The sequence below is a fragment of the Geotrypetes seraphini genome, chromosome 11 (genome assembly GCF_902459505.1).
Source record: "Geotrypetes seraphini chromosome 11, aGeoSer1.1, whole genome shotgun sequence".
Classification (NCBI taxonomy): Eukaryota; Metazoa; Chordata; class Amphibia; order Gymnophiona; family Dermophiidae; genus Geotrypetes; species Geotrypetes seraphini.
In genome coordinates, this window is record NC_047094.1 from 17,290,691 (window position 1) to 17,315,991 (window position 25,301).

The following is a 25,301-nucleotide window of genomic DNA, read 5'->3' on the forward strand; positions in this document are numbered from 1 at the left end:
GCATGAGGTAAAACTCTTTATAGTTTATAAATCTTTCCTTTTAGCTAAGTCTTAATAATAATATTGTCATTTATAGCTAAAGAGACATATGATCAAGAAACGGTTTCATTTTACTTATGTGATTATGATAAATATACCGAGTGTCTCAAAATAGTACCTGCCAGGCCGCATGTGGCCCTCGGGCCGCGAGTTTGATACCACTGTTCCATACCATCCTGTTGATACATTTTAGCATGTCTGAATTCACCCCTTTTCCCAAATGTTCCCGTCCATAAAATTTCTCTTAGATTCTTCCCAGTAACTCATCTTTTCCCACTTCATTTCACTGGCTACTGTTATGTCTCTGTCATAAAGAACTGCACTTCCAGTCCTTTCTCTGCTTTTTCTTTTCTGAAGAGATTTTTTTTATTATTATTATTTTTATTATTTTGGAACATTTATAACCTGCTGGTCAACAGAAATAGCCCCCAGCATGGAACAGCAATCCACACAAAATAAAATAAAACATGCAGAAGAACAAATTACAGCCTGGGGTGATCACATCCCAGTCCTGGTTTCCATTATACCGAGACGCATTGATTGTAATTATATCCAAGTCAACCGCTGTCATGACAGCCTCCAACTTTCTGATTTTGTTAACAGCACTTTTCGGCATTTGCATTCATTGCTCTCCAGTATGTCCTGGGGACATACTGAGATTTAACATGGGCCAGTTCTTGCACTACTTTGCACAGGTCCCTTTACTAGTGTCAAATGCCTTTCCGCGAGATATTGAAGTATCCCATCTTTTCGGATGAATTTCCTAAGCGTTGTTTTGCAGGATTATTCCAGTTGATTATGGACACCTTTGTAAACGGAATGATTAAAAAGGATTCTCTCTTATTACCTTACACAACTGTCGTAGGCCAGGTTTCACTAACCTGCCAGATCGGGCCCGATCCGGGCAGGTCCGACCAATTCAGAAAACAAAAATATGCAGATGGAGGCGATCGGAGGAATGCCCCCATCTACCTGCACGGCTCGCGCATGCGCAGACTGTGCAGACCCGTCCTAGCTGCAACTTTTTTTTTTTTTTTTTAACTTTTAAACTTTTGCAGCCCGTGGGTTTAACCTGCTTCGGGTTAAACCCACGGGCTTGCACAGGCAGTCGGGGCAGTGCTGTTACTGTCAGGGCAGACGTGTTCGGGGCGGTGCTGTTCGGGGCGTGCAGCCCCGCTTTAAACCCGCGGGCTCGCACTGGAGGGAAGGCGGCAGAGCCAGGGGGAGCTGAGAGGACATGTCAGGCAGGCATTCGGGGCAGGCAAGCCCAGGGGTGCAGGACCGCGAGAGCCAGGGCAGGCAGATCAGGGCTGCAGGAGGCCAGCACTGACAGGGCAGAGAGCAGGGCTTCGCTAGAACAGGAGAGTCGGAAGGACGTTTTCGACTGCTCCCCAGCAGTTGCTTCTTCCGTTGATCGTCCAGCCCTGTCCGATGTGAAATTTTGTGTAGTGAATCGGGTCGCTGTCCAATTTGCATGCGTTTCTCCTCATTTACATGCACGGATTTGAAGCGGATCGCAGGAGAGGTAAGTGAATCAAGCCGGAGGGAAATTTGCTGGTTAAGGGGTCGCAAACTGATCGGTACACGATCGGTTTGCTTAGTGAATCTAGCCCTTAGTTTCCTTACAGTTGGATGGTGATACAATTGTCAGTGTTTAAATAGTTGTGAAATATTCACTCCCAGGTGTCGGTAAATTTGCAAACAGGCAGCTTGAGGCACAGTCTTGAATGCTGTAGCAATTCCATTTCTGCCACTCCTGTCTTTCTCCCTCTCTGCACAGCTCTGGCAGCTCCTGCGGTGTTTAATGAGCATGTTTCATTTCTCTGCACCAAGTCCCTGGTTTATGTGGGGTTGGGGAGAGCGTTTATCTTGCCGGAGCTTGAGTTGCTTAAATAACCCCACATCACTACAGGACCTGTGACCATCGCAGTCCTTCCACTAGGCACCTAGGCTGATTTCGTTATGACCTGGGCCTAATTGCAGTGTTTGCTGGGGAATTGAACAACACTTTTTATGCTGAGATGGGAATCCATAATTTGTTTGTTCCACTTTGATTACTTCCATTTCATTAACTTTGGGAGTAAGTTATACAGATGTACCAGAGTTTTGTTATAGTATTAGTAAAGTTGCATGATGCAGAACTGGGGTTTTTTGGGGGTTTCTTCCATGAAACTCAAGTTATGTACACACATAAACAACAGATTTAATATAGCATCATGATTTTTACAGATTGTATTTGTGTTTGATAGTTATTGAATATCTAATCATTTGCTCTTCAAACATTTCATTCTTAATTAACCAACCGCTTCTATGAAGCGATCCCATCCTAAATGTTTTATCCTCTCCCTCCATTTCTTTCAATCTCATTTCTTTTTTTTTTTTCTTTTTTCTCTATCTTTCTTTCCTAATTATGTAACTTTACCCCTCCCTTCCCCTCTTACCATCACTCTCAAGTTCGTCTAGTTCGTTCGTGTCTTTAATGTACACTTTTCTTAACTCTTTTTATAAATATAATCTTTTATCTCTATTTTTAACATTTTATTGTAAACCGGCTAGATACCAGTTGATGGTCGGTATATTAAAAGTTAATAAACTTGAAACTTGAACTTGAAACTTAATTCAGGGATCTCAAAGTCCCTCCTTGAGGGCCGCAATCCAGTTGGGTTTTCAGGATTTCCCCAATGAATATGCATTGAAAGCAGGGCATGCACATAGATCTCATAGATATAACCCTTGGTTTACATTCAAGTTAACATCCTACACCCCCCTCCCCAAGTGTATATGGTAAATTTTCATCGGGGAAGAAATTGTCAGGAGCTTTAGCTTTATTATATGTTTCTTTCTAGGCTTTGCTGATTGAGAGCTGGTTCAACTGCCTGCCTGAGAACTATCACTGGGCACTTATATTGCCCTTATAGATTTTTAGCATGTCTTAGTAGTCATCCTGGATCTGTCACTGAGCTCAATAAAAAGACATGTGCAGAAAAACTTGACATTTGTAAGGTTTTCAGGCCAATATAGCTATACATTTTACCTTGGGTAGATATACCCATTTAATGGTATTACCGTATTTTTCGCTCCATAAGATGTGCTTTTTTTCTACCCAAAAGTGGGTGGAAATCTCAGTGCGTCTTATGTAGCGAAGACACAAAATTTGAATGCCCCTTGGCATTGTAAAACACTCTCCCGCCACACCTTTTCAAAAAAACCCTCCCCTCTGCCTCTCAGCACCGCCGCCGCACCTTTTCAAACCCCCCTCTCAGCACCGCTGCCGCCGCAGCTTTTCAAATCCACCCTCTCAGCACCGCTGCCGCCACAGCTTTTCAAACACCTCCAGCACCGCCGCCGCAGCTTTTCAAACCCCCCTCCTCTAGGCACCACCGCCGCATCTTTTCAAACCCTCCCCCAAGCATCACTGCTGCACCTTTTCAAACCCTCCCCCCCAGCACCACCGCCATCGTTGGTACCTTTTTTAAACAGCCTGGTGGTCCAGCTATATCCCTCCCTCGCTAGATGGCTCTCGCTCGGGTCAGGAGCGTGGATGTGAGGAGCAAGTGTTACGAGCTCCTGCTTGGGCCCACCGCTGCTTTCTGAATGGTGGTGTCATTTCTCGCAAGACTCGTGAGAACTGATGCCAGCCATTCGGAATGCAAAGGCGGGCCCAAGCGGGAGATCATAACGCTTGCTCCTCACATCCACGCTCCTAATCTGAGTATGAGAGCCATCTAGTGCGGATGGGAGAGATTTTAAAAGGTACGGGATATTTTTTTTAATGAATGCCCTTGAGGTTGTGGGTTGGTTTTTGTTATTTTTCTGTGCTGGGGCATTTTGGGGGATCATGCACACTATCTAGCTTATCTGACTTAATTTATTGGATTCTTTGGCAGCCACACAATGGAGGGTGAGATTGGGGAGGGGGACTTGGATTCTAGGGGTTTGGGCCTGTCCTATTGTCTGTCTTAAAGGCGGGTTGGTACTTGGGGATTGGTTTTTCTAGGTTAATGAAAACTTGTATTAGGCACTATTTGAACCTTGCTGCTGCATACTTTGCGTTATCACTTGTGTGTGTTCTGTATTTGCATAAAAGGTACGGGGATGTTTAAAAGGGTACGGGGGTAAGGGGGATGGTTTAAGGTACTGGGGAGCTATGTGGGGGCATTGGAGGATGATTTAAGGTACTGTGGGTACGTGGGGGGCATGGGTGATAATTTAAGGTACTGGGACCTGCCGGTCTCCCTGTCACTAGGCTACTAGGCCAGCCTGCCTGCCCTGTCCCGGTCTGCCCTATGCCCTGTCCCGGCCTGCCCTATCCCAGCCTACCACTAGACCACCAGAGGGGGAACAGGGTGCAGAGCCTGGCAAGGAGTGTGGGGTTGGGTGCAGAGTCTGATAGCGAGAATTTGGTTCAGAATGGGTTTTTTTCTTGCTTTCTTCCTAAATCTAGGTGCGTCTTATGGTCAGGTGCATCTTATAGAGCGAAAAATACAGTAATTCAGTGGCTGCTGTTGCCTCAAAATGGGATTTGATATACTGCCTTTCTGTGGTTACAATCAAAGTGGTTTACATATTATATATACAGTAAAACCTTGGATTGCAAGTAACTTGGTTTGCAAGTGTTTTGCAAGACAAGCAAATTATTTGATTAAATTTTAACTTGATATACAAGCAAGGTCTTATACTGTATGTACAAGTACATACAATATGCGTCACATCATCACAACTAAGCTGATGGTTCTTCTCTCTCTGACGCTGCGGGAGTGTAGTGACTGTTCTAAACGAGCGAGGTCTTGCAATACAAGTACGAATAGTATTTTGTATTAAAGTTTTGGGGTTGTGGAACAAATCGTCTGAGTTTCCATTATTTCCTATGGGGAAATTCGCTTTGATATACGAGTGCTTTGGATTACAAGCATGCTTCCGGAACAAATTATACTCGCAAACCATGGTTTTACTGTATATATATGTGTGTGTGTGTGTGTGTGTGTGTGTACTAGATCCTCAGTATATGTTGTGTTAGGATACAAACTTGTATCGAAAAGAACTTGTACTGTAACTATAGCAAATTGTAACCCATTAACTGTATATTATGTATATGAACCTGTAACCTGTTTGGAGCTTGTTGGGGAGAATGGGATAGAAAATTAATTTTAAAAAATAAGACACGATAAAAGGCTCTAAACAGGGGTGTCCAACCTGCGGCCCCGTGAAGTATTTTGTGCAGCCCCAGTCGAGGGCGATGCAGTGTTTTCCTCTGCTGCTCCTGGGTGTTTACCGTCTTGCCGGCTCCCTCTTGTGTCTTGCTGCAGCATCTGCGTGTTTGTGTGGCCCCAGAAACATTTTTTGGGGAAGACAAAAGGTTGGACAGCCCTGCTCTAAAACTTTGAGTGGAGTAGAATAAACAAAATCATGTGGCATTATCCTACGATACAATATTACAGTCAAACCTCAGTTTATGAGTGCACCGTTTTGCCAGTGTTTTGCAAGACGAGCAAAACATTCGCAAAATCGGTGCCTCGAAAACCGAGTTTGACTCGGTTTACGAGCGCCACCCCCCCCCCCCCCGTGATCCTACATCCCCCCCTCCGAGCACCGCAATGACATCGCTTACCCCGATTGTGCGCCGGCACCAGCACCAATGCACAGGAGGTGCCGGTGCCCGAAGATCCTCCCTCTTCTGGCCTGGCCTGGGCTGGACTGGGCTTTGAGCATTTGCACATGCTCAAGGCCTTCTGGTTTCGCTCTTTCCGAGATTCTGAATCTGAGAATCTCAGAGAGAGCGAGACCAGAAGGCTTTGAGCAAGCGCAAATGCTCAAAGCCCAGTCCAGCCCAGCACAGGGAAGAGGGAGGATCTCCGTCGCACCGCCCAGCCCAGGCCAGAAGAGGGTGGAATTCAGTATGCCATATTTATAGAATGGAAAGAACATTAGCCATTCAAAAAGGGAACTTTAATAAATTTTAGGATGTATGGAGGCCATTATCAGATTATTGTAAAGAATGAGTATATATTTTTCTTCCCTGATTAGTACAAATGGAAATTGATGGGGAGAGGGGAGTATTTATTATTGGAAAATGTTTTTATGAAATATAAAAGGATGGGAGGGAAGGGGATAAATTTAATTTGATAAGATTAATTGTAGAATTTCAAGTAATATATCTATGTTAAAATGTTAATACCAATGTTGATGTACTTGACGTAAGTTATAAAATGAATAAAGAATTATTTAAAAAAAAAAGAAATGAGTTTTTCACACTTTCAAATAGCAGTAGAACTAGAAGTCACACTGAAAGGCTAAATAGATCTGTAATAAATGCTACAAACGAGTTTTTCAGTTGGAACCTAATTAAACTATTGAAATTGCTCCTAGAAACTCTGGCCAATGCTAGTAATATAGCTAAGCCAAAGAAAGGTTGGAAATCATGCAGTTAACTCATAGCGTCGCCTACTGTTGTACTCATATAAATATCTAAGCTCTAATCCCCGGAAGCTTTTCATTGCTTCCAAAATGAATTTATACTTCCCAAGTCTGAAAATATTTGGGAAGTATAAATTCATTTTGGAAGAAAGGCAAGAGAGGCATTTGAAATGCACAGGAGGCGAGTCTCTTTCAATTGAAAGGATGCTCTGGAATGAGGGGGCATGGGAGGAAGTAACTTAAAGAAATACTTATGGAAAGGGAGGTGGAGAAAGACTAAATTCAAGACAGGTGTCTAAGGGCTCCTTTTATCAAGCCGCGCTAGCGGGGTTAACGCGTGCAACTTTTCATCACGCGTTAACCTCCGCGCTGGCCTGAAAACTACTGCCTGCTCAAGGGAGGCGTTAGCGGCTAGCGCGGCCAGCGGTTTAGCATGTGGTATTCCGTGCGTTAAACCGCTAGCGCAGCTCGATAAAAGGAGCCCTAAGGGAATGGAAGGATAGTAGCTGGTATGGATGGACAGACTTGAGTCGATTGGAGAATTGGGCAGATAAATGGCAGATGAAGTTTAATACGGAAAAATGCAAAATGATGCATTTAGGCAGAAAAAATAAGGAACACAAGTATAGTATGTCAGGTGCAACTCTGGGAAAAACTGAACAGGAAAAGGACCTGGGGGTATTAATCGATAGAACACTGAAGCTGTTGGTGCAATGTGCGGCGGCAGCGAAGAACGTGAATAGAATACTAGGCATGATAAAGAAGGGAATCACGAGTAGATCGGAGAAAGTTATAATGCCGCTTTATAGAGCGATGGTCAGACCGCACTTGGAATACTGCGTCCAGCATTGGTCTCCATACCTAAAGAAGGATATAAAACTGCTAGAGAGGGTGCAGAGACGAGCAACAAAGCTGGTGAAAGGTATGGAGAACCTGGATTACGAGGAAAGACTTAAGAGACTGGGGTTGTTCTCCCTTGAGAAAAGGAGACTGTGAGGGGATATGATCGAGACTTTCAAAATACTGAAAGGAATCGACAAAATAGAGCAGGAAAAAATATTATTTACAATGTCCAATGTGGCACGGACAAGAGGACATGGGCTGAAGCTAAGGGGGGGACAAGTTCAGGACAAATATTAGAAAGTTCTGCTTCATACAACGAGTGGTGAACACCTGGAATGCTCTCCCAGAAGAGGTAATTGCGGAATCCACCGTTCTAGGATTTAAGGGTAAGTTAGATGTACATCTCCTTATGAGTGGCATGATAGTGACATGGGTAAAGGTAAGCTAGATGCACTTCTCTTTACGAGAAGCTTAGAGCGATATGGGGACTAAAACTATGCCAGGGTACACCTGGCGGGGCCACCGCGTGTGCGGATTGCTGGACTTGATGGACCTAGGGTCTGTTCTGGAGATGGCGCTTCTTATGTTCTTATGTTTATCTATGAACCAGTGAGTCTGACATCGGTGCCAGGCAAATTGGTAGAAACCATTATAAAGAACAAAATTACAGAGCATACACATATGTATGGGCTAATGCGACAAGGCTAACAGGAATTTAATGAAAGAAAATCTTGCTTCACCAATCTATTACATTTCTTTGAATGAGTAATGAATATGTGGATAAAGGTGAACCATCGATTTTGTGCGTCTAGATTTTCAAAAGGTATTTGACAAAGTACCTCATGGAAAAACTCTGGAAGAAATTAGAAATTCATGGAATAGGAGGTAAAGTCCTATTAAGGTTTAAAAATTGGGTAAATGATAGAAAACAGAGAGCATGGTTAAGTGGTCATTATTCTCAATGGAGAAGGGTAAATATTGGGGTTCTTCACTGCGTTCTAGCATATTTATCAATGAACTAGAAATGAGAATAACTAGTGAGGTGATTAAATTTGCTGTTGACACAAAGTTACTCAAAGTTGTTAAATCGCAAGCGGATAGTGAAAAATTGCAAAAGGACCTTAGGAGACTGGGTATCAAAATGGCAAATGATGTCTAATGTGAGCAAGAGCAAAGTGACGCATGTGGGAAAGAGGAACCTGAAGTATAGCTGCGTGATGCTGGGTTCCACATTAGTGAAGTGGAACAGGCTGATGTGAATCGCTTGTTCACTTTCAAAAAATTTCCAAAAAATACTAGAATCAGGGGGCATGCAATGAAGCTACTAAATAGTAGATTTAAACTGGAGAAAATATTTCTTCACTCAATGCATAATTAAACTCTGGAATTTGTTGCCAGAGAATGTGGTGAAAGCAGCTAGCTTAGCAGGGTTTAAAAATGTTTGGATAATATCCAAAAAAAAAAAAAAAAAAGGTCCATAATCCATCATTAAAATGTGGAAATCCACTACTTATTCCTAGGATAAGCAGCATAAAATCTGTTTTACTCTTTGGGATCTAGCAAGTTTCTTAGGACCTGGATTTGCCACCAGCTCCTCGACACCTATCATGATGCCACAACAGTTTTCCTTGACTGGCAGAGCCAGTTTCCCTTCCCATTGGCTCTACACATTAGCGGGAAACGGCTGTGTTTTCCAGCGCTAAGTGGTGGTGATCTTAAACACAACATTTCCTGATATATATTCATATTACAGAGGTTTCTGAAGAAGGGGATTCTCCATGAAACCGAGAATAGTTGAGCCTACATTCTTGAACTTTTGGAAAAGTTAAAGATGAATTTCTTTGCAAGTTAAGTAAAAAAAAAAAATTTCACAAACTTTCGCTGTTTTCATTTTTGCTCTGCTAGTGTTTTTGCACCGGGAACGCACTATTAATTTTTGATTTTCTGCTTCACTTATTTTGACACATTTGCTTTATTCACACTTATGTGTATTCTGATGATGGCGTGTGGCATAAAATTGGCCAAAGTAAGCCACTTTTGATGTCAGGGCTATTTGAAAGCAAAAAGAGCTTTAGACCTTTGCAATCTGCTCTCATAACTTATGACTTCATACTGAGGATACTCTTAAAAATGTCTTAATATATGTGTCGGTTATTAAACATTTATTCATCTTTGTGGGTTTATCACCATTTATTGAATTTTTTTAATGAATTTTATTAGATTGTGGCAACTATAAAAGTAACATGCGCAAAGCTGTCCCCATTTGAGGGTTCTGATAATGTCATATGTGCTAGTGATCTCTGTGTATACCTCATTCTTAGCTTTCTTATGCTGAAATTAAGTAAGAATTGCAAAGGTTTTGTTACCTAGATTGATTGACATACCAAGATGAAAGCTGAATAGCTAGCCTTCACACCTACAAGTCATTTCATAAATAATTTACACTATTTTTTTTTTAAAAAATTTACATGTGGGTTTTTTTCCCCCAAGTATTTCTTTACAGTCCTTCAATATAGTCTCCCTGCTTTGCAATGACCAAGTCTCAGTGTCCCGGGAAGCTTCATTATGCCATCCAAGACACCGTTTTTGTTCAGTTGTCGAATGGCTTTGGTACCGGCTGAAGAAAGCTCTTCCAGAGATGCAAAACAATGTCCACGCATAGGTTGTTTCAACTTTAGAAAAAGGTCGAAGTCTGGCGGAACTCATGTCTGGTGTAGGGAGCATGAAGTAACACCTCCCAGCCATATTCGCGTAGTTTTTCAATGTGCGGACGAGCGTTGTCCTGAAGAATGAGTGACCCAGTCAAGAGCAACTGAGGTTGGGTTTTGTGCATTTTTCTGCACATTTTTTGCAAAAAAAAAATCATGATAATACACTGATGTGACACTTCTTCCACATGGAACTTTGTCTGTGATGATGATGCCTTCATGATCACAAGCAAAAATCATCATTTGTTTGTCTTTTGATTGAGCTCATCAAAAATTTTTTTGGTCGTGGGGAAGTTGGAGCTCTCCCTGTCATCATTGAAAAACTACACAAATATGGCTGGGAGGTGTTACCTCATGCTCCCTAAAGTCCAGACATGAGTCTGCTAGACTTTGACCTTTTTCCAAAGTTGAAACAACCTATGCATGGACATTGTTTTGCATCTCTGGAAGAGCTTTCTTCTGCCGGTACCTGAGCCATTTGGCAACTGAATAAAAATGGTGTCTTGGATGGAATGATAAAGCTTCCCGGACATTGGGCCTTGGTCATTGCAAAACAGGGAGACTATATTGAAGGATTGTAAAGAAATACTTGAAAAAAAAAAATAAACATGTAAATAAAAAAAAAAAAATTGTGTACATTATTTATGAAATGACCCTCATAATTGCAGATTTTAAAGCTCAATCCTCTATGTATGTGAACATATTCTGCCTCTTTTGTAACTCCTGACTGCTGGTCTCAAGAACACCTGTTTGCCACTCTGTTATTATTTTTTTTTCTTTCTTTTCCAAAGTTTCTGCATTTTCTGTCCCTTTCATGGAACTGTTTTTAAGCGAGGGAGAGAAGGAGGAATACAAGATAGCTTTTCATTCTTGTAGCTTTTTCCAGCACAGCGCTTTTTCAAAGAAAAACTTGTATACTAAGCAGGAAACTCAATAAATCTATGTGAAGGAAAAAGTTAAAGTTTTCTTTGAAAATGTACTTTTTTCCTTGTTGATTTCTTAGCTGGCAAATACAACATAACACATGGTAGTGCAAATACCCTTTGCAAGACTGTTTCCTCACAGATAAAATTATGTTGCTATTGAGTTTTAAGGATTAGGTCTGGCTGCTCTTATTTTGTGGAACAAGGGGCAATACTTTTCTGAGAGATAAAAATCCATTTAATATGAATCTAGGAACCTCTATTGAAAATGAAACATTTTTGTTATGCTTATTTTTCCTTCCCACCTGTTCTGATGGCATTTTCTTTCTTCAGTTCACTCTGTGTCCCTTATCTCCTCCCTTATGAAAAAGGTTTATAAGTAAACAAAACCCTGATCTAATCCAGATTACATTTTCTTAGGAGACCTATCTCCTGGATAAAGAGGACACTGCCGGGGTTATTCACTAACCGAGTGCTGCGGTAAATAACACACTGCAACTGTTACTAAATGTGCATCTTAGCTGGGAAATGAGTCTTTCTTTTTAAGAACCTAAGAATTGCCGTTGCTGGGTCAGACCAGTCGTCCATTCACGTGGTGGTCCTTAGGTCAAAGATCAGTGCCCTATTTGAATCTAGCCTTACTTGAGTATGTTCTGTTCCAGTAGGAACATATCCAACCTTGTCTTGAATCCCTGGAGGGTGTCTTCCCCTATAACAGCCTCCGGAAAAGCGTTCCAGATTTCTACCACTCTATGGGTGAAGAAGAACTTCCTTACATTTGTACAGAATCTTTTCCTTTCTAACTTTAGTGAGTGCCCTCTCGTTCTCTTCACCTTGGAGAGGGTGAACAGTCTCTCTTTCTCTACTATGTCAATTCCCTTCAATATCTTGAATATTTCGGAAATGTCCCCTCTCAGTCTTCTCTTCTCAAGAGAGAAGAGGCCCAGTTTCTCTAGTCTCTCGTTGTACGACAATGCCCCTAGTCCCTTAACTATTTTTGTCGCTCTTCTCTGGACCCTTTCGAGTAGTACTATGTCCTTTTTCATGTACGGCGACCAGTGTTGGACGCAGTATTCCAAGTGGGGGCGTACCATGGCCTGGTATAACAGCATGATAACCTTTAAAGATCTGTTTGTGATCCCCTTCTTAATCATTCCTAGAATTCTCTTCGCCGCCACCGCGCATTGTGCGGACGGTTTCATTGACTTGTCTACAAGTATTGTATATGAAATTAAATCAGGTTGCATAAAATGGGATCTGCAGCAAATAATGTGCATTAATGGCGATAGCATGTGTTGTTAGTAAATGACCCAGTCTATGAGGACTCCATCAAGCAATAAGTCTTATCACTGTCCTCTTAAGACAGGGTCTGCTATGTTTAAGTACTTGTATGAGATTGTAACCTTCTAGAGATTAAAATGTTACATTTCTTTCATATTCTGTATTTGAAATGCTGTTTATTAAACATTTCTTCTTGGTTTCTTTCTTTTTTTATTTTCTTCATATATTTCATGTAAGGTCTCTTTATCTTATTTTGCTTATGCAAACAGCCCCATCCATCAGTATAGGGGCATGGATTTGTGAAACATTGGGATGGAGAAAATCCCAATTATTGTAGTGGTAACCATGGACAGGGTTTTCTCCAAGAATGCATTCTCTTTAAAGACTTTCCTCTTCTCTCAGATCTGTAGTTGTGTCCCAATATACCTTGTGATAATTGATAGAATGGGCCGTGTTCATTGATATTTTTAGCCCATGAATTAGGGGATCTTTCAGAGGAATATATTCTGTATCATTTCTTCATTGTCTTCCTGCCCCTTCTTGGGATAAAAGTGTAGGAGGTCCAAGACAGTTTCTATAAATGATGCCTAGCTCAGCACGGTTATCATTTATGGAATCCCACCTAGCAGCATCTAGGCATGCTTAGGTGTCACTAGGCATCCTGGAAGTAGGCACCATTATATTAGGCCAGGGTTTACTGACACCTAAGTCAACTACGCCTATTCTCCGCCCTTAACTATGCTTACTTTTCAGGTAGGCGTCATTAGGCATTGGAAGGCACCTTGACTTAGGCATGGTTAGGTGACCTCAATTAGGATGCCTAACGACGCATCAGTAGGACATCTTGTATAGAATCTGGCAAATTAGGGAAGTCTCTACTTTTAAAAATTACTGAACTGTGGAATAATTTTCCTATTCAACTGCGCGATCTGGGCTCTTTCCAGCCGTTTTGAAAACATCTGAAAACTTGGCTATTTTCAAAGTCGTAAATTCCACTCCTCTCTATACTGTTCCAAATCCATATTGTATCTGTTCTTTCTAATTTCTTGTAAAACCGTGCTGAGCTCTACTGTTATAGAGCAGATGCAGTATATAAGCCTAAAGTTTAGTTTAGTTTGTTAAGTTACCACCTGCTTGTGTTAGCTTTGTTGCAATCAATTTCGTTGAATGGCTTTTCTTCTTTATGTTCTCTATCCCAGCCCCTTATTTGACATCTTTTAATATACCACCCATCATAATAAATATTATGCTAACACGCCTTAACCCAAGCTTGTCTACCAGAGCTCCCTCGAGAACAGTGGTTCTCAGGATATCTGTACTGAATATTCACAAGCGAGATCGGAATGCACACCTTCAGCCGCATGCAGATTTACTTTATATTCAGTGTAGAAATCCTGAAACACCAATTGACTGGAGTCCCTTGGGGCAGGTTTGTTGAAACATCTGCTCTAGAATCTTTCAGTTGTGCATTCCAACTATGGCCACTAAGTTCCACTATTCCTTGCCCAACTGTTGAAGAGTGATTCAGAGGCTTATAGGGCTCCTTTTACAAAGCTGCGTTAAGGCATTAACGTGCAGAATAGCGTGCACTAGAAGCTAACGCCAGCATTGAGTTGGTGTTAGTTCTAGCCACGTAGCGCGCGTTAATATCCTGTGTGCGCTAAAAATATTAATACCGATGTTGATGTACTTGATGTAAGTTATAAAATAAATAAAGAATTTAAAAAAAAACACGCTAGCGTACCTTAGTAAAAGGAGCCCATAGTACATTGTACTGACTATACGTTGACATTTTACTGACTATAAGTTGAGTACCTTAAGAATATATATATTTTTTCATCATACAGGCTCAGCTCTTCAAAGCTCTAGAAGAGATGGGAAATAAGAAGCAGAAAGCTGAGACTGTAAGTATCAAAGGTCTTAATATTCCTGGTTTTGGGTAGGGAAGGGTAGTAATTAGGAAGATAAGCTGCAGCCACAACAGAACCCTTCTTAAGATGTACTATGTCGCAGACAAGTTGGTCCTCCTTATGTACTGTGTCTGAGTGACTGCCTCCTCATTACTGGGCTTTGTTCATTTTGGCCTTTTGCCTTCCATTTGTCAAGGTCCTAGAAGAATGAGCTTTATTTCATAATTAATCAGCCTTTTACACAGCCTGCTGCTCCTGTTTTTTCACTGCCCATGTACAGTAGTCGGAACAACTAAGCATGAAATGAAAAATGACCTTTTTCAAATTGTTTTGACACATTTGGTTTTATACAGTCCTATGTCTGTGCTCCTCTTCGGTTGGGTTTTTATACACTCATACGGTAATATTTCAGCTTCTACATAACTGCTGAGTAGAGAAACCATAAGCCTTGCAGTTATTTGTATAGTTTCTATAACCTGGTTTGGGTTCCAAAAACTGTTTCCCCCATTTATTTGTATGCATAATGGTGCCTTAAAGATATAGATTATTTAGGCCTTGACAAATTTTTATTAAATCTAGGAGCTGGCCCAAAAACTTAGGAGTCAACAGTTGAGACCTCTCTTATTTTTCCTTCTCCACTTCTCCAGTGCTGTTTGCAGTGAAGTTTTTTTCAGGGCTGTGGAGTCGGTAGATAAATATTCCGACTCCTCAGTTTTTTGTACTTCAGACTCCGACTCCAGGTACCCGAAATTTACTCCGACTCCGACTCCTCGGACTCCGACTCCACAGCACTGGTTAATTTTCAGATCGTTAAAATGGAATGTCAAGTTGAGAGAAATGAGCATTTTCGACACCACCTTCTTTTTGCTTTTAATCAAGGTTCTAAGGCCGCAGAAGCTGCTCGCAACATTTATGCTGTGTATATAGTGGGTGCTATAGCTGAAAGAATCGCTCGTGATTGGTATGCCAAGTTCAAAAATGGAGTTGGTAGATAATTGTTCCGATTCCGACTCCTCAGTTTTTTGTACTTCAGACTCCGACTCCAGGTACCCAAACTTTCCTCCGACTCCGACTCCTCGACTCCGACTCCACAGCACTGGTTAATTTTCAGATCGTTAAAATGGAATGTCAAGTTGAGAGAAATGAGCATTTTCGACACCACCTTCTTTTTGCTTTTAATCAAGGTTCTAAGGCCGCAGAAGCTGCTCGCAACATTTGTGCTGTGTATATAGTGGATGCTATAGCTGAAAGAATCGCTCGTGATTGGTATGTCAAGTTCAAAAATGGAGTCGGTAGATAAATGTTCCGACTCCTCAGTTTTTTGTACTTCTGACTCCGACTCCAGGTACCCGAAATTTCCTCCGACTCAGACTCCTCAACTCTGACTCTGACTCCACAGCCCTGGTTTTTTTTGTGAGGGGGGTTGAGGGGGCAAAGAAGGGAGGAGGAACTTACTAACACTATTTTCCTAGTCTGTATCTGCGGACAAAGAAACTTCAATAAATCAGTCCCAGAATCCAGCAGTCTCCCTTCCCAAAGCATGCTGTCAGCTGTGTGACCATGCTGCATTGATGAAGCAGAGGCACACTTGCATCCCCCATAAGAGCCAGAAAATGGCCTTATGGAACTCATCGTACATAAATATTTCTGATTCTCATGTAATCTTGCCAACATCAGCATAAACTCTTTCATTCTCAGGTGTAGAGTGTCACCCATAAAACCACACAAAAATATACAATATTTGTCTAGCAGAGAACTTATTTGTCTTACTTTTTATATATAAGCAGCACTGTGTAGCTTCAATCCTCCACCGACTTCCCATGTTCATAAATTTGGTTGAAAAGAAGTATATGATACAGAGGTAATATAACTCAACAGAAAAAGTTTCTCGGAGCCTAGATAAATCCACCATACCAGCATGAACTTCCAAAACAAAGACTATATCTACAAAAAGGCAATGCCCTAATCAGTGGTAGTCAACATTTTTTGTTTGGGGGCTAACTTTCTAGCTTCCCCCATCTCTCTCTCTGGTTCCTCCCCTGCGGACCTAGATTTTCTCTCCTCCCCTCCCTGGCAAGTTCAGCAACTCTTCTGACCTCCCACCAGCAAATCCCTCTTGCAGGTCCAGCACCTGTCCTCCTCCCTGCTTCCCCACCACCACCACTAATGAGTCCAAGCAACTCTCCTGCTGCAACAGCAATAAACACACACTGTCTACAGATGGCCTTGGAACCTTTCCTCTACTGTGTCCTGCTCCTGCCTAAACAGGAAGTTGCATCAGCAGGGGTGAAGGATGTAGCAGAGGAAAGGTTCCGAGGCCGGCTTCAGAAAGCACGTGTTTATTGCTTATTCAACTGGCAAAGGAAATAGGTTTGAAGTGCCAGGTGGAGAGGAAGAAGCAGGAAAAGTGCTTAGACCCATGGGAGGAAGATAGATGGAAACCTGTTAGACTCGCAGAGGGGGTTGGGGAATGTCAGGTGAACTGCTGACTCTCACTGGGAGAGGAAAGAGGGAGAAATGCTAATAGGCAATGACACGGCTGGGCTGGGGATTCATTGAATCGCCGCAGAGGCATGTTTCTGCAGTGCTATTCAGCCTGCAAACCTTAGGCGCCTGGTCCGATTTTTAGTTGCCATGGTGACCTGGTGCCTGGGGTTTGTATATTGCAAGACAATGGACAGGAACATCATATATATTCCTGTCCATTGTCTTGTGAGATACAGCTGTAAATAAACTGGTTCCCATTTTTCACTCTAGTATCCAAGAAGGTAATAGTATCAATGCCCCATGCCATTGTAAATTTGAGATGACAATCCTGATGACATTTTGAACTCTTTAAGAGAGGCTTGGCGTCTGTGCAGTAGTATCCAGACAAGAAAGAAGTATGTGGTAGTCTACTAATGTAAGTCAAAGGCACTGTTCAGGTTGAATTGCAAAACAAGGGCACTCTGTCCTCTGGTAAAATGTTGATTGATGTCATTCAGTAGTGAGGCTAGAACTGTCTCTGTACTGAAGCATGGCCGAAAGCCTGACTGGGAATTGTGCAGTATATCGCGCTCTTCTAGGTAATTGAGCAGCTGGTGATATACTAGTTCTTCGAGTAGTTTCACAAAGAAAGGGATGGAGGCAATGGGGTAGTAATTAGTGACTGAAGAGTTTGATTCCTTGCTGTTCTTAGTAATATGATATGCCCTTTGTTCTCTGGGAATAAGCCATTTTTGAGCATTGTCTGAGTCCAGTTCAACAGTAAACCCTGAAAGGTTGATGGAGCAAATTGCATGATCTTAGTTGTCTAATGGGCATCCTGCATGCATGTATTTTCGAAGAGCTTCTGGAACAGATTCAGATCCAGAAAGAACTCGGTGATCTGCCTGGAATGTATGAAATAGTCCCATGAAGCCAAATATAAAGGATTACGAGGATCAATTATAAAGTTTCTGGCCTGACCAAGAAAAAGCAAGATTAGCATCACAATTCTATAGCTGTCTTACAGATAGTGTTGTGAAACATCTATGGCTAGGCTTTTAAGTCAATCTAATGGCTAATTTTGTCATGTCAGCCTTTTAAAGAAAACAACTGCTCCAATTGAGTATTGCATCATGAAGGGAAAATTGCCTACCGAAATTAAATCTGAGTTAGATGCAGTGTATGGTAATGTGTCTCCTTCATTTTCAATGGTGGAAGTGTGGGATTCTGAGTTTAAATGTGGTTGGATAAGCATTGTTGATGAAGAACGCTCCGGACGTCCAAAAACAGCAGCAATTGATGAAATACTTGAAGTTCACTGAATCGTGATAGAAGATCACTGATTGACCCTAAATGAGATAGCAGAGGCTACTGGTATTTCATCAGCATGTATACAGACCATCCTACAAGAATATTTAGGCATTAGGAAGTTGAGTGCAGGATAGGTATTGAGTATTCTAGCCATTGACCAAAAGTGAGTTTGATTGAACATTTCAAAAATATGTCATGAGTATTTTAAGAACCACACTATCCACTTACATAAATGCGCTGTCGCACAAATCTCTATGCACTAACACAGGATAATTAGAGACTAACAGGGGTCTCAAGAGCTCACAGCCAGAAGATTGAGATATTTTTCAAAGCCACTGGCTGATACCGTGAGCTATCATCATAATTAGTCTGGAAATCGATTGAGAGGGCTTTATATGGGGATGGACGCCTTAAATATTTGGCTGGTATCAATTTATCCAAACTGGACAAGCTGGATAAGATACTGGTAGCTTATAAATTGGCGGTAGATTGTGCAGACTCCACTTTCTCATCTAGATGGTCAAATACTACCAAGATACCCTTATGGAATAATGATCGGTTTAGGATTGCAGATATGCAGATCTCATGGCAGGAATGGAAAAATTGTGACATATGGCTACTGCAAGACTTAAGGAAGAATGACACATGGTCATCCTTTTCGGACCTTTCGACAGATCGAGGACTTCTCGGAACTCAATACTTTAGATGGCTTCAACTAATTCACTGCGTCAAACACTCAGTACAGATAGATGGTCTGCAAATACTGGAACCTGGATTACTTCACTTTTTATGTTCCTCGCCTAATGGCACTATTAAAGCCTCTAATTGGTATCATATATTACAAAGAGCTATGTTTTCTGATCCCTTGGAATTGGAAAAGAGATGGTGCAAAGACCTTAGTCTGCCTTCTGATGCCATAGACTGGGTGTCCTTGTGGCTAACTTTTTTCAAATTCATACGATCAGCCTCACTATTACAGTCCATATACTTTCTACTACACAGAGCAGTTTGGACACCTGTGTTGTCTCATAAAATTGACCACTCCTCATCCTTTCTATGCTGGTCATGTCCTACATCTATTGGCTCTATAGAACACCTCCTCTTTTCATGTCCTCTTTTAAGAGATTGTTGGAATAAGGTGTGGAATATGACTTGTGCTATATTAGGTTTCAACGTGCCTTTAACATATTCTTCTCTTATCATCATGTCACAAGCTATTACTGTACCTATGAATTCAGATAGAGTTCGCCTATTTTCCATTATGCTATCCCTAGCAATACAGACCGTGCTGTTCTGCTGGAAAGACTCTACCAGAATTGACTATCATATGTGGTGGAACGCTCTTTGCCTTACGGGGAAATATGAAAAAGGAACTAACAATATGCATAGATTCCTAGATATCTGGCAGCCTCTCCTTCTTTATTGCAATGTTTAAACCTTTGCATTTGCATGCTTCTGTAAATCGGCTTGCTTACATTCCTTAATACTTCTATTTCTCAGTTATGCATCCAGGCAAAGAGCACTCTGATTGTGCTCATTGCATTCGCCCATTCTATCGGAATACATCCAGTACATTCTTATATTTCTCAGTATATCACCTCTGTATAGCGGTGTTTTGCATCCTGACTTGTATTGTATTACTTTTCATTGATAGCGAGCGGCAGCAGTGAAATGGAAAAAGTTTACTCTTAACTTTTGTTCCCCCCCGACCTTGAAAAAGAAATGCGAAACGCGTCGGGAAGGGGAACCGATAAGGAACTATAAAAGATAAGTTATTCTAATTTATAATAAATAACAAAAAGTTTTTTTAAAAAAAGGTTAATAATTCTAATAGAATGATGGAATGATGAAGAGTACCACTTAACACCACCAGTTCTATTATGAAAAGGTGGATTCTGAATGTCCATTGAAAAAGTATTAGTCCATTCAACAAATATTCGGTTGAATGTGGAGTTTAAAGTGGGCTAATAACGTAGAAACATGATGGCAGATAAAGATCAAATGGCCCATCCAGTCTGCCCAACCGCAGCATCCACTATCTCCACCTCTCCCTAAGAGATCCCACATGCCTGTCCCACGCTTTCTTGAATTCAGACAGTCTTTGTCTTCATCACATCTTCCATGAGACCATTCCATGCATCCGCCATTATAAAGAAGTATTTTCTTACATTACTCCTGAGTCTATTGACTCTTAACTTCAACCTCTACCCTCTCATTCTGAAGTTTTCCTTCATTTGAAAAAGACTCACCTTCTGTACATTAATACCACAGAGATATTTAAATGTGTCTATCATATCATCCAACTAAGAATTGGCTAACACTCTTGATCCCTTGGAGGGAATGTTCGAAAAAGAAAATTACTTTAAATAATGGACATCAGTATGAGCCCTTCAAGTACAAGCGAGGGATTTTGGGCTCAGGCAGTAACTCATAGGTGACCAGCACCAGACATAAGTCTAAATAAGAACTGCCCCATGCATCATTTAGTCCTGTTTTATATAGGTATAATTTAAATGATATTCAAACATTCACACCAGGGAAAAAGGAAACATGAAAAAATAACAAAGATGTATGTGATAAAAATCAATAAACTCCCAAAACGTCACAGCGTTTAAAGTCCTTAAAGTGCAAGTGTAAATGCTGACAAAAAATTCATGCTAAGATAATTCTATAAAACCATATCAGACTTCCCTATATTTCATTGAAATTTCGTAATAGTTCATAGTACACTAAGTGCATAAAAATATTTAATAAAAATTCATGCAAAAATTAATGTTGTAAAGTTGATACCAAAAATCCAATTTCATGTCCATGTGCCCAATGAATAAATATGCAGTTCATACATTTAATTATGGATAATATTTATCCTATGCAAAGTTCATATTCCCTTATGGCAATTCGTAACGCCACTCAGTTTATAAAAAAACTTCATCCAGGACTATAGTGCACAAAGGAAAACTTAGTTGAATCCTATAAAAAGTTTTGGGAGTTTATTGATTTTTATCACATACATCTTTGTTATTTTTTCATTTTTCTTTTTTCCCTGGTGTGAATGTTTGAATATCATTTAAATTATACCTATATAAAACAGGACTAAATGATGCATGGGGCAGTTCTTATTTAGACTTATGTCTGGTGCTGGTCACCTATGAGTTACTGCCCGAACCCAAAATCCCTCGCTTGTACTTGAAGGGCTCATACTGATGTCCATTATTTAAAGTAATTTTCTTTTTCGAACATTCCCTCCAAGGGATCAAGAGTGTTAGCCAATTCTTAGTTAGATTATAAGTCTGGACAGTATTGGCAGCAAAAGTGTCCATAGGGTTCTATTTTTTGATCTATCATATCATAACATCATTTATGTTGCCCCCTAAAACTGCTCTTATACATATTGTCACACTATATTTTGATTTAAGTACTAATATATGGTGCCAGCTGTTTTAAATAGAGTTTGTGGCCCATAATCTAACCTTTTGGACCACCACATATCAACAATCAGCCCTAATTATCAAGGATACAGAACAGTAATGGACTCTACGTGAGCAATTAATTGTTGTCTACAATCTATCCCACTAACTTTGCCAGAAAGCACAAATTAGATATAGGTCTTAATTGGAAGGTACTGCTGAGCCCATAGAAGATTTTCTTCAAACCTCAACAGACCACAGTTAGTTTCTAAGAAGCTGGATTTGTCCCTCAATTTATAAAGCATGAATAGGAAGCTTTAGCCAACTAGAAGGGGAGTGTGTGGTGCAGTGGTTAGAGCATCCTGAGGTTGTGGGTTCAAATCCCACACTGCTTCTTGTGACCCTAGGCAAGTCACTTAATCCCCCATTGTCCCAGGTACATTAGATAAGAGTGTGAGCCCACTAGGACAGATAGAGGAGCATAATCGAAAGGGACTTCTAAGTCCGTTTACGTCCATCTCGCAAGTCGTCCAAAGTTAAAAAGAGCCTAAGGCACATTTTCAAAAGATACGTCCAACTTTTTTTTACTTTTGAAATCGTCTAATTATACGTCCTGCCGATCTGATCGTCCAAGCCACTAAATTGTCCATCTTTATACCACATTTCCGTCCAACTTTCTGTCCAAGTCCAAAACGCTTAAAACAAGCCCTGTTGGACGTGGGAGGGGTCTGCAAAGTGATGGACTGCACACCCAGTCATGCCACCTAAATAGTGGAGTACCTTATAGGGCACTGCTGTGAACTTCATCTCACTACAGCTCCCTTATAGGTGACAGTGAGCCCTCCAAACCACCTCCAGAATCCCCTAGACCCACTTATCTACCATCCCAATAGCCCTGATGGCTGCAGTAGCCACTTATATGCCAGTACAAAAGGGTTTTGGGGGTGTATAGAGCAGTGCACATGTTTAAGTATCAATGCAGTGATTACAGGGGCTTATGGGTATGGGTCCTCCTCTCTGTGGGTCCCTAACCCACTCCCAAGATGACTTAAGCTGCCTCTGTGCTGGACGACTAGGCTTTCCTATGCCCGGCTGCCAGATGATGATGGTCCGGAGGCTGAAATTTAAAGTTGTGAATAAAATTTTTATGGGGTGGGGGGGGGGTTGATGATCACTGGGGTAGTGTGTGGGGGTCTGTGTTATGTGTTTGCTTGCAGTGCTTATCTGGTGAGTTTAGGTGGGTCCAAGTTCCATCGATCCTGGGCTGTATAACTTTTGGTTATACATGCTGTACGATTAAGTCTAAGCCAGCCCATGTCCCGCCCAACCCCCACCCTCGACGCGCCTCCCAAAACGCCCCGTTTAGCTTTGGAGTTGAGCGGCACTATGAAGGCCTAGGTCGTTTAGAAATACGTCCAAAACTCGTTTTTCTTTTCGGCGCTTGGACGTTTTTGAGAAATGTTCGTCCAAGTGCCGACTTAGGCCGGTTTTTGGACGTTTTTCTCTTTCGATTATGAGCCCCATAGGGAAAAATGGTTGAGTACCTGAATGTAAACCACTTAGACTATAAGTGGTATATAAATGCTTAAATAAATAAATAATAGAAGGAATAAGATTGAATGAACGATTCATAATGTGCATATCTGACTTCAGTTTTGAAAGAAAGCTAACAAAAATTGAATGATTGCCAAATATGATTATTGATAGCACTCTTGAGAGGTCTGAGAAGCTTCTAAAAAACCCAAACGTTAAAAAGATAAGTAATTTATTTCTTTTCCATTTAGGCCCAGATTCTATTAATGGAGCCTGCATTAGATGCCACTGGGCACCTACATTGGCGCCTAACTAAAACCGTCACAACCCAAATTGTTTTAATTAGCTTAAATGGTGTAGTAATTGACCCCATCATTGAAGGTAATTGAAATAAATTTTTAAAAATTATACAATTAAGAGTTCTTTGTGGAACTCAGAGAGGAGCCTAGCAATGCCTAAGTTCAGGCACCCTCCGACGCCTAACTGCATCTACCTGAAAAGTAGACGTGATTAGGGACAGATAATAGGCGTGGTAGACTTAGGAGCTTGAGTTAGGCACTGGTAAATTAGACCAGGTTTATATCGACACCTACCTCTTACCTGGCGATTTTGAAGTCAGTTTAGGCTCGTTTCTAAAAGTGATTCCTAGTGATTGGTTGACAGTTGTGCGGAGTGGCGCCTACAATGTAGGGGCACTTTGGAACTGTTTATGGAATCCGACCCTTATAGCCCACCTATTTAACTAGGCAGGTTACAATGTACATACGTAATAAAATCACATAAAAACCATGAGTTATCTTAATATCCAAAATCTGTTCGCTTAATTGGTACCGAAGTAGGCTTGAGCAAATAAATATGCTTTGAGGTGTTTCTTAAAAATAACTACCGTATTTTCACGCATATAACACACGCGTTATACAATTTTTTTTTTCATTCTGATCCGGCATTCCCAATGCGAACCGGCATCCTCCCCCCCCCGCTCGCGTCACCCCCGCGATCCTACATCCCCCCCCCCCCAGCACCGCAAAGATAACTCTTACCCGATTGGGCACCAGCACCAATGCACAGGATGTGCCAGTGCCAGTGCCCGAAGATCCTCCCTCGTTGGGTTGGGCTGGGCTGGGCTGGGCTGGGCGGTGCGAGAGAGATCCTCCTTCTTGTGCCAGGCTGGACTAGGCTTTGAGCATTTGCGCATGCTCAAAGCCTTCTGGTCTCACTCTCTCTGAGATAATCGCGGGGGAGGGGGGTGATGCGAGCGGGGGAGAGGATGCCGGTTCGGAGCAGGCGGGAGGAGGTTTTAGCATGCGCGGTATACGCGTGTGCGCGCTATATTAAAATATTATTACATAAATTTCTGTTCCCCGCGCGCTATACCCGTGTGCGCGTTTTACACGGGTGCGCAGTATATGAGTGAAAATACGGTAGTCCTTTCAATGATCACAGTCTCATTGGTAGTTTATTCCACATCTAAGACCTTGTAATAAACAATGCAACTTTTGCAGTAGCATTATACTGTAGTAACATGATAATGTAACTGTCAATGAAGGCACCACAAGATGTCCTGAATTTTCTAATCTTAAAGAGCAATGCGAAAACATAACTTTGCAATACCTAAGTCAAATAACCAGGCGCCAAGTCGCTCAAGCTTTTAAGTTTCACGTTTCTTTATTTTTGATATACCGTCTATCAAAATAAGTGTCTAAATGGTGTACAATATAAAAAAATTGCAAAAACAATTAAAATAAATAAATACAATATTTTATTAAATATTTAAAAAAATCCTAGACGAACTTAGGTTAACGTACATGAAACAGAAGGAAAGTAGGGGAGGGAAGGATTGTTTAAAATACATCGAAGTAAAATTAGTAAAAAAAAAAAAAAAGGATGGTAAATGGGGAGTGGTAAAAAAACATTAGGATGGGAATCACTTCAGAGGAAGCATTAGATGTTTCAAAGGGATTAAGAGACGAAAGCTGATATTAAAGAGTAAAGGCATCTTTAAAGAGGAAAGTTTTAAGTTTGGCTTTAAATTTTTCAAGCGAGTTCTCTAATTGAACGTCTAATGGGAGGGCATTCCACAGAGAGGGTGCGGTGACTGAAAAAAAATAGATTTGCGAGTAGTATCGTAAAACAGTTCCCGTATTGACGATATTGAGAGTAGATTTTGATTATTAGATAGGAGAGCCCTAGATGACGAGTGAGGGATCAGAAGTTTATCTATGAACGCCAGTTGGTTAGAGTTTTTTGTTTTAAAGGCGAGGAGGAGTATTTTATAGGAGAGGCGATGAGTGATAGGTAGCCAATGTGCTTTGCGAAGGAGAGGAGTGACATGGTCAAATTATTTTGCATGATAGATTAATTTAACAGCAGTGTTTTGTAATAGTTGTAAACGGTGGATTTCAAATAAGTTCCAGTAGTAAAGGAAATTTGCAAAGTAATTTTTTTGCCTGTCTTCAGAATTGAATG

At 41.2% G+C, this 25,301-nt stretch overlaps 1 protein-coding gene across 3 annotated transcripts in view; it reads left to right on the forward strand.

The window, feature by feature from the left end:
- Positions 1-25,301, forward strand: part of MAD1L1 (mitotic arrest deficient 1 like 1) — a 1,000,553-nt gene that overhangs the window by 507,525 nt on the left and 467,727 nt on the right. For all 3 annotated transcript variants that reach the window (XM_033963126.1, XM_033963127.1, XM_033963125.1), the window contains exon 13: positions 14,056-14,112. In XM_033963126.1, coding sequence (XP_033819017.1) covers positions 14,056-14,112 — 57 coding nt within the window. The remainder of the gene's footprint in view (positions 1-14,055; positions 14,113-25,301) is intronic.